General features: G+C 38.8%; 1 protein-coding gene across 1 annotated transcript; it reads left to right on the forward strand.

The window, feature by feature from the left end:
• The first annotated feature begins 1,503 nt into the window (after nucleotides 1-1,503).
• On the forward strand, nucleotides 1,504-9,839 carry LOC109200860 (85/88 kDa calcium-independent phospholipase A2). The gene is made up of 10 exons (XM_025904628.1): nucleotides 1,504-1,511; nucleotides 1,664-1,830; nucleotides 1,913-2,063; nucleotides 4,090-4,226; nucleotides 4,504-4,581; nucleotides 4,744-4,898; nucleotides 5,003-5,054; nucleotides 6,275-6,390; nucleotides 6,595-6,668; nucleotides 8,946-9,839. Exons 1-10 carry the CDS (start codon nucleotides 1,504-1,506, stop codon nucleotides 9,088-9,090), a joined length of 1,083 nt encoding a protein of 360 aa, XP_025760413.1. The 3' UTR covers nucleotides 9,091-9,839.
• The last annotated feature ends 210 nt before the right edge of the window (nucleotides 9,840-10,049 follow it).

The raw sequence follows: 10,049 nt of genomic DNA on the forward strand, positions 1-10,049 counted from the left end.
TGGGTCAGAAGTTAAACATCATCCAGAACCTTAAAGAAGTGAAGTCACTTTCCAAGCTTCTTAGACAACCATGACCTGGATGACTGAGGACCTACAAACACACATGATCAGCAGTTTATTTAACACTGTCCAGTTGGAGATTTGCTATATTGTATTAAACTGTAAGTCTGAAATAGGTGAGTTTTAAGGGGCATTAAGTCAGGACAAAATAACTTATTAGCTTTCTGTGTCAGACTCACAAAGTGATAATCAGCACAGGGATGCGTGCATGAGTTAATGCTGTAGAGGAGACAATGATCAGGAAGAGAACTGCTGCCACAGCCGCTCCTTAAATACCTGGTCTTGATGAAGGGGAATGACAAATGTGATGGAAAATTTGTGTTTTACCTCCTCTGACCTCTGTGTACTATTGATATGTGTTTGTAACTTTCTTGTACAAAGTTGTAGTTGTTTTTCAGTCTTCATACACTCTAACTGTAAGCTTTGCTCAAGGCCATGACACACTTCATTACCAAACTGGTGCCTACATGATGGTGAGAATTTCACTCCCAACCACTGATTAGACAAGACTGCATCCACGCGACGAACCTACAGGAGCTGCTATAATTTAGCCTTTTTGTCAATGCTGGTACAAACCCTGTTGATCCCTTTGCAAAGGTTTGAACTTTCTTTCTTTCAATCTCAGGAAATCGGTTTCGTTTCGATGCTTAAATTATTTTTCACAACAACAAACAGGAGCAAGCCTGTGAACATCGGTCCGAACAAAAACAATACAAAGATATTATTAGTAGCTAACATGTTGGGCTTTAGGCTACTGATTAGGATAGCCCTGAGCTCCTCGGGAGTGTGACTCTCGAGGTGTTATTGAACTTCCATCAGAGCTCAGTGAAGATGCTGGGCTGAATTCCCGTTCATTAAGTCGATGCAGGCTGTCCCTGGGTGTTTCCCTAAAGGCTGTCAAGTTCTAACCAGCCACCCTCGGTCCACTGCACCTGGATTCTGAGTGACCAATGAAAATCTGATCACAGATTTGTTTCTCCAGGTCTTCTGTAGGTTTGAGAATATTTTTAATTCGAGAAAGGATGGCGTTCTTTCTCAGCATCTTTTTAATGTCTTCTTTAGTTGTCTGAAAAGTGGAGACAATCAGATTGAAGGAAAAAAAGTTGAGTTGAGTTAAAATGTTTAAAAATTATGTTACAAAAATAGATTTACAATTTTACTGTGGTAAACTAAACCACACAACACCGTCACACATCTCTTCCTAGATCCTGTTCTTTTAAATGATCAAAGTATTTTAACTTTATGGTATAACAACAAAAAGCATGAAAACATAAAAATGATGGTCTGTCTTCATATTTCAGTTATTGTTACATTAAAACAGCCTCACCTGTTTTTACTTTTAGCAGAAGTAGCATTTTATAGATGTAGGTGTGTAAAGTTTTCCTAACTTTAACAACTCTACATGTGTGCTGTTGGGCAGTTCAGTCTACAGTCCAATTAATCATGTATATGTGCCTGAAAAATAATTCTATATCAAACTAAGAGCAGTAGAAAAACCTGTAAAGCTTCCAAAAGCTTAAAAAGTCAGATAAATATTGTGGAGTACAATGTACTTTCCTCTGTGATATAGGATTAGGATTAAACTTTGTCATTGTCATTACAGATGTAATGGAAGCGTGCTGTGTCTTGATGGTGGCGGTATTAAAGGCCTGGTGCTGATCCAGATGCTGATCGCTCTGGAGAAAGAGGCGGGCAGACCCACCAGAGAGCTCTTCGACTGGGTAGCTGGCACGAGCACGGGAGGCATCCTGGCTCTGGCTATAATCCACGGTGTGTCTGTGTTCTCTTTTCCAGTGCTCAGGGTTTTCATCACATAGCATCAGAACAACAATGACACTTCTTCTATGTGTAGGTAAATCCATGGAGTACCTGCGCTGCCTGTACTTTAGGATGAAGGAGCAGGTGTTCAAAGGATCAAGACCCTATGAATCAGCACCGCTAGAGGACTTCCTCAAAACAGAGTTTGGAGAAAACACCAAGATGACTGACATAAAGTTCCCCAGGTAGATGTCTGAATGTGATAATAGGCAGAAAAATGCAAAATAAAAGCTAAAATTCAAACCAATTGCAGACCTCTGCCCAATCTTCTCGTCATCTGGGCAGTATTTACTTTTAAGCGAAAAGTATTGTATGTTCTACATAAACATTGTGTACAAGTAAGTAATAGATAATAGGTATTGATTTGTAAATAACTGAAATAACTTGAGCTTATTATATAATATTATAACACAGTTTATTTCTAACCAACTAGCAGCTCATTCTTTATCGTTATAATACTTTCTTTAAAGCCAGCACACGTTTTGGAGTCAAAGTGAAACAAAGGCAGATGCGATACGTAAAAGTGAGGTCAGAGGTCAAATGTGACATGATGTTTAAATGCTAACTATAAAGTGATATTTAGAATCCCCATATAGCAGCATCATTTACTAATTAATGCCAATACAAACAAAGGCAGCAGAATTTTAAACACCATTTTTTTAAAAAATGACATTTTATGAAAGTTTGAACCTATCTGACCTTGAAGAAGACGTCAGAGATCAACAGTAACATGATATTTACAATCCCCATATACCATTCCCTATATAACTATATGTTGTCAATACTAACAATGGCAGCAAAAGACAGTTTTAAATAGCTCTAAATAGCATTATTATCACTTTAACCTTCAGTTTTACATTGAAGGAGAGGTCAGAGGTCATATGTGACATTATATTTTAAATCTTTACGAAACTTTATATATGTTGATGTGTTACATGGCACACTTGTAAGAATCACAGTTTTTAAGTTATAAGGCTATTTGTCTATTTTCGACTAATAAATCATTAGGTTGGCCTTGAACACCTTAGTGGATATAAGCCAAATGGATTATTAACATGAACCCACTCTACACTCCTACAAAGTTTTACTATAATTCATTCATAACTTTTCCACCTGTCACGCTTACGGAGAAAACGACAAATTGTTGCGTTCTAAATGTTATGCAGCCATCTGCCACAAGATGGCGCTGCAGCTTTTACATTGCTATAGAAAAGCACTCCTACAAAGTTTTATTATAATTCATTCATAAATTTTTGACCTGTCAAATAAACCTGTCACTTTATTAAAGTGCAATTTGAAAAAGGTTTTTGAAATGAAGGTTATTAAATTGGAATTCAAAAATGAATTTACAAATGCAGAATTGATTCTACAATTGATTATTTAAGCACAGAGTTGTTTATTTCGATGCGCGTGGCTCTTGTGGTCCTCCATAGTGGAGAGGAGGTCTGGGGTTTTCTGCTTTGGCTTCTTTCCTCACAAACAGGCTGAATAAAGTGGATGGATCCATGATTTATTGTTTTGGTTTTTTAAATTGTTTTTTAGATTCTATCTTTTAGTGAGATGTCATGAAGTCATGAAGTGTAGAACAGTATGCATTGTTGATTATTCACGGCACAATGCACCACACTTTGTAGTCATTTTTTTTGTTAATTTGCTGCATTTTAATAATATGTGAAGATCTATTGTAGAAATTTTCATATCATATTTAACATCAGTTTATTTTTAGTGGGTTTTTTGTGATTAGTGGTTTCAAATGCCAGTTTTTGACAATTATCTAGTAAACAGTCCTCAGATTTAACTTCAGACCTCAGTGTTTCTTAGGTTTTATACTAATCAATTAGCCAAAGATTTTCGTTATTTAGTCAACTAAGAATTTAGTCGCCCTAGTTTCTGCTGGTGCTAACAGTGTCATATAAAAGCTTTAAATATCCCACTCTTTTGCTGTGATTGGTCAGTTTTTGAAACTTTGAGCTGGTTTTATCCTGATCACCTAATTTTTTACTTCCTGAGAATTAAAAAAGAAGTACTGACTGGCTTAGATATGTGTAGCATGGCTCTGTAAACACTAAAATAATACATCAGGAGCCAGATTTTTAAAAATATTTTTGTAATTTGGTTGAAATGATGCTGTTCAAATTTTCAGGTGTTTAAGGAGAACAGGCAGAAGTTTACTATGACATCATGACTTTTCCCTTCTTTCTTTCTTTACAGGGTAATGGTGACCAGTGTTCTGGCAGACAGACATCCAGGCGAGCTTCATATATTCAGGAACTATGACCCTCCATCCGTCTCCAGAGAGGCCCCATACACCACCACTGCCACATTCAAGCCTCTCACCATCCCACAAGGTACATCAGATATCACCTGTGTTTGTTGGGCTGCAGCACCAGCCCTCAAGTGTCAAATGTATTAAATGGGATAGTGAACATACCACTGGATGGCACCAAAGGAATTTTCAGCACTCATATTTTAATGTGAGGGTTATGTACTTTCACTTCACTGAGGCAATAAAACCTGAAAACTACGCCTGTGCATGAACACAACACTGAAACTGAGACTGTGTGTGCTGTTCATGAAGGAGTCGTGTCCTCTGCTGTTTGAGTCCCAGCCATGTTGTTGTTACAGGCTGGGAGGATGAGGATGTGTTGATAGTACGATACACAGAAGAGCCACCCAGAAAGATAAGGAAGGTGACAGATGAAGGTGTGTGTATGCGTACAGGACCAAGTCCTGGAAAGTCGTGAAAAATAAAAATAAAAAAAAACAGATTTTAGACAGACAGGAAGTGATAATTATGAACTCAAAGCAGTGTAATTGCATTGACTATACATTACTGTCTTACTTATATCCTTGTGTTCATATCAGAACAACTTGTATGGCGAGCTGCTCGCTCCAGCGGCGCTGCTCCCACCTACTTCCGACCAATGGGGCGCTTTCTGGATGGAGGGCTGCTGGCCAATAACCCGACACTAGATGCCATGACAGAAGTCCATCAGTACAATAAGGCCTTAAAAGCAGAGGTAAGCAACTGGAACTCTGTTCACTTTCCTTCCTTTATGCACTTAATGGACGTTAAGCCACATGGATTTGTTCATGACTTCTTCTCTGCACGTGTCTCTCTTAGGGCCGTGAGAAGGACACAAAGAAGCTGGGTATAGTGGTCTCTCTTGGAACAGGTGAGCCAAGTAACTTTGTGTCAAATTGTTAAATTATGTGAGTGATATCTCTTCTTCTGTGTCTTTAATATACATTAATGCAAAGAAAACTGATATATACACACACTGGCCACTTTATTAGGTACATATCGCTAGTACTGGGTTGGGCTCTGTTTTGCTTTTAGACCTGCCCTAATTCTGTGTGGCACAAATTCAACAAGGTGCTGAAATGATTCCTCAGAGATTTGGGTCCATATTGACGTGACATCACAGAGTTGCTGCAGATTGGTTGGATGCACATAAATGATGTCATATTCAAGGAACCAGACATGGCACATTGTCCTGCTGGACACAGCCTTCAAAAGATTGGTACAGTGGGATCATAAAGGACCACATAGGCATACAATATAGACATAGCAACAATAGTCAGGTAACTGTGGTGTTTAAATGATTTCATTTAGCACTAAGGGGCCCAAGAGTGCCAGGAAAGTATCCTCTACACCATTACACCACCAGTAGCAGTGCAGACGTTTGTGTTTTTCATGCCAGATTCTGACCCAACACTCTAAATGTTGCAGCAGAAGTTGAAACTTATCAGACCAGGTACTGTTTTTCTAATCTTCTGTTGTCAGTTTTTGGTGACATGTAGCCTCAGTGTGCTGTTCTTAACTGATAGAAGGACACCTGTTGTGGTCTTCTGCTGCTTTATCCCATGTGTTTGACATGTTTTATGTTCAGAGATGCTCTTAGTTACCTTAGTTGATACTTAGTTGACCATTCTCTTGTAAACCTTAGAGACGGTTGTGTGGGAAAATCCCAGCAGATCAACAGCTTCTGAAATACTCAGCAGCCTGTCTGGCACCAACATCTGTGTCACTTAAATAAAGTTTCTTCCTCATTCTGATCCTCAGTTTGATTTTCAGCAGTTCATCTTGATCATGTCTAAATGCACTGAATTGCTGCCATGTGATTGACTGATTTAGATATTTGTGTTAACATGCAGTTGAACAGGTGTACTTAATTAAGTGGCCAGTGGGTGTATATATCAGTTGTCTTGGCATTTAATCTATATTTAGACGCTATCTGACAACTCGACAGTTTGTGTAAATGATAACAAAAAACCCCAAACAAACAGTAATTTGCATATTGCACATTGTGAATAACTAGCTTGAGTTCAGTGTCTCTAATTGAAGTCCCCCTCCCCTTTATCATTTTGTACACGTGCTCCTGTGTGTCTCCAGGTAAACCTCCTCAGGTGGTGGTGAGCTCTGTGGATGTGTTCCGACCCTCCAACCCACTGGAGCTGGCCAAGACCTTTGTAGGAGCAAAAGAGCTGGGCAAAATGCTGGTGGACTGTGTGAGTATCATTTTTCAGTTTATGTTTGTGAGTGGTTAACTCTGGCCATTGCTGTAATGTGCCCTGATTATTTATTTTTATTTAATCTGGTATTTGTGTTTATTCCATTTGACATTTGCGCATGTATTGGTGTTCTAATAAGAAAAGCATTTGTTAAAGCATGTTTGTCTTGCTCATTATAAAAATGTCTCTCTTACTACACAGTGTACAGACTCTGATGGCTGTGCAGTGGACAGGGCCAGAGCGTGGTGTGAAATGATCGACACCATTTACCACAGGTCAGAAACGACACACGTGTTAGTTTTGGTTCTTTTTTAATGCATCCTCTTTTCTCAGCCTCTCTGTATTTGTACCAACTTGCTCTCATCCATTTATCTTAGAATGCTTGTAGTTGTTTCTTATTCTCAGACGCTTCATCTGCAGTGGTTTAAAAGGAGTTCCTGTAAGACTGAGTGTTTACTTCAATTTAATTCAGTTTTATTTAAATGGTGCCAAATCACAACAACCGTTATCTCAATGTACTTTATATTGTAAGGTAAAGACCCTACAATAATACAGAAAATAGAGAAAAGCCCAACAATCAGATGACCCCTCTGCGAGCCAGCAGGAAGAAACCTGCACCAGAATCGGGCTCATATAGGGGCGGCCATTTTCGGTGAGCGGTTGGGGCTGAGTGGACGAGACAGGACAAAGACATGCTGTGGAAGAGAGCCAGAGATTATTAATAACTATTGATTAAATGCAGAGAGGTGTAAAACACATAGTGGGTGAAAATGGTGACTGAAGAAGAAACACTCAATGCATCATGGGAATCCCCAGCACCCTACACCTATGGCAGCAAACTCAGGGTCACCTGTTCCAACCCTAACTATATGCCTTATTAAAAAGTTACATTTTAAGCCTAATCTTAAGACTAGAGATGGCGTCTGTCTCCCGTGTCCGAATTGGAAGCCGGTTCCACAGAAGAGGAGCCTGAAAGGCTCTGCCTCCTATTCTACTTTTAAACACTAGAAGCTACAAGTAAGCCTGCAGTCAGAGAGCGAAGTGCTCTAATGGGGTGAGACTGGTCTATGAGGTCATTAAGGTAAGATGGGCCTGATTATTCAAGACGTTTGTGAGGAGCAGGATTTAAAATTAGATTCTGGCTTTAACAGGGAGTATGACTGCATCCACATAGATATGATTCACACGTGCATTACATGTGAACTGTCACAGTGATCAAATCTGCAGCATGTCAGTTATCTAGAAGTAGGACAATTATGACCAACCTATATATGACATGACTGCAGTTTTGTCACATTCTACATTACTTTACATGGATGTAGTTATGACATTTTAGTTCAGTTTGGTTTTAATTAAGTTTTATTTATATAGCATCAAATCACAAGTCAACTCAAGGCACTTTATATTATAAGGTAAATTGCTTTACAGTAAGAGAGAGAGAGAAAACCCCAAAATCAGATGACTCCCTATGAGCAAGAACTTGGTGACAGTGGGAAGAAAAACTCCCTTTTAACAGGAAGAAATCTCCAGGCTCAGGGAGAGGGGCGGCTATATGTGGTTAAATATGGAGTTGCACAGGGTTCTCTGCAGGGACCAGTTCAATTTATATTCTACATGCTTCTCTTAGGCAGGCATATTATATATATTTCTATTGCTATTTAAATGATGTGCACCTTTATCTCTCCATGAAGCTAAAAGACACAGCAGTTAGTTCCACAGTGCTTCTTTTACCTCGTCTTCCTCCCCTCACCCTCAACCTTATTGTGTGAAGAAGACTCCCTGTTTACATAAGCAAGTTGAAGTCTATTAGATAGAGTTGTGCCATCGCCTTGTAAACTAATCTTTGAAAGCTGAAATTTACTGTTTAATAAACTCTAGTTCTAATATTGAAACCTTTTTTTTCACTTGATGTACCTAATTTACAGTTTCATTGCAGCACAATTTGAGCTTTTTAATTTGCAGACACGTTTGTGCATTTGTCTTTCATTTCTCTCAGTTTCTCTGTGAAGAATCTAGGAAGAATCTGTATTTTGGGGACGGCAGGAAGACATGCATCTATAAATATATAGATGTTTGTGTTTATAAATATGATATCAGTTCATACATATAAATTTTGATGTCAGTGTTTCCCTTAAGTTGTGTGATAAAAAGGACCCTAAAGTGTCACAAGGTCATGAGGTTATGTTGCATCTCCTCTTTTTCACTGTACTCACGTGAGAAGCTGAGACCAAATGCTGTAGTTTCACTTCTGCTAGAAACTCATAAAACACCAAATAACAGGTTTGCACTGCAGTCAGTCAGTTTAGCACACACACTCTTTCTCTGTTGTAACACATGGTTCAGCATTGTCTTGTAAGCAAGCCTACAGTGGAAAAGAAGCATGAACGTAGCTCCAAAAGCTCTTCAGCAGTAATGGTGATTTTTTTTCTGGTGTTTTTATTTAACTTTTTTTTTTTTTACATTTAGTCTTTACTGTCTTTAGAATGTCTCTCTGCACAGTTAGTTATCATTATTTTGTTTATTAATCACTGTGTCCATTGCATTGTGTGCAGACTGAGTCCCCAACTATCTCAGGAGGTGATGCTGGATGAGGTGAGCGACGCAGCCCTGGTGGACATGCTGTGGGAGACCCAGATGTATCTGTATGAGAAGAGGGAGGTCCTCCAGTCTCTGGCAGAATTACTACTGAACAACTAAAAGCACAAGAAAATCACAAATGGAGGCTGTGAAGAGTGTTTGAATGGAGCAGTGAGATTACTGAGCTGTATGTCTGACTAAAAACTGTAATGTGTGTGTTGTTGTGCTCTGTTACCAAACTGAATGAATCAGTTTGAGTATGAGTACAAAAGTATTAAATATGTGGAAAGCTAACCCAGGAAACAACTGACCTACTAAAGCCTGTTTACAGGTGTTTTATGTAGCATCATGTGACCTTAGCACTGATCCTGTTGTGGTTTATCAGGTTTACTTCTAACATATGAACCAATGAAGAAGTTGAAGTTGTACTGGGGAAATGTAAACTGACTGTTACAGTGTCATGTAAGTTTCCACTCCCCCTACACTGTGGGTTAATCTACCTCTGGATTTGTTGAGGTAAGTCTGGAGTGTTTCCTTCCCTTTTTTCTTCACTTGTTCGTCACATTCACTTCAGACACACACTTACAAATACACCCGAGTCATTGAATTTTTCCCTTAAGCTGTGTGATAAAAGGGACCCTGAGTCGCCACCAGAGCATCAGCAGTATTCTGAGGTGCAGCTGAGATGGTGGTGATGTTGAACCAGTTCTGCCTTATGTGTGGGACCCACATTTGTACCTTTTCTTCCTTCCGTAGTGATCTAATGCCTTTCTGAGTTATTTAAACTGACTTGAAACGTAATATTTAGCCTCATGTCTGTTGATAAAATATGATATTAATATGAAATCTTAAAACTGACATGAAAGATATATTTGAATGAATCATCTACATGAAAGATAAAGGAACAGAAGCCCTGCTGCTATCTGCACAACACGGACAGGAGGAACAAATTATTTTGTATTTGTATTTTTTGTATTTGACTTAATCCTGAAGTATAAATGGTATGGGAATAAAATATCTGAATATTGACCGAACTGCTTTGTTGTTGTTTCAGTTAATCTCAGTCAGCCTGCACCGTT

The sequence above is a fragment of the Oreochromis niloticus genome, unplaced genomic scaffold, assembly GCF_001858045.2.
Source record: "Oreochromis niloticus isolate F11D_XX unplaced genomic scaffold, O_niloticus_UMD_NMBU tig00002932_pilon, whole genome shotgun sequence".
Taxonomy (NCBI): Eukaryota; Metazoa; Chordata; class Actinopteri; order Cichliformes; family Cichlidae; genus Oreochromis; species Oreochromis niloticus.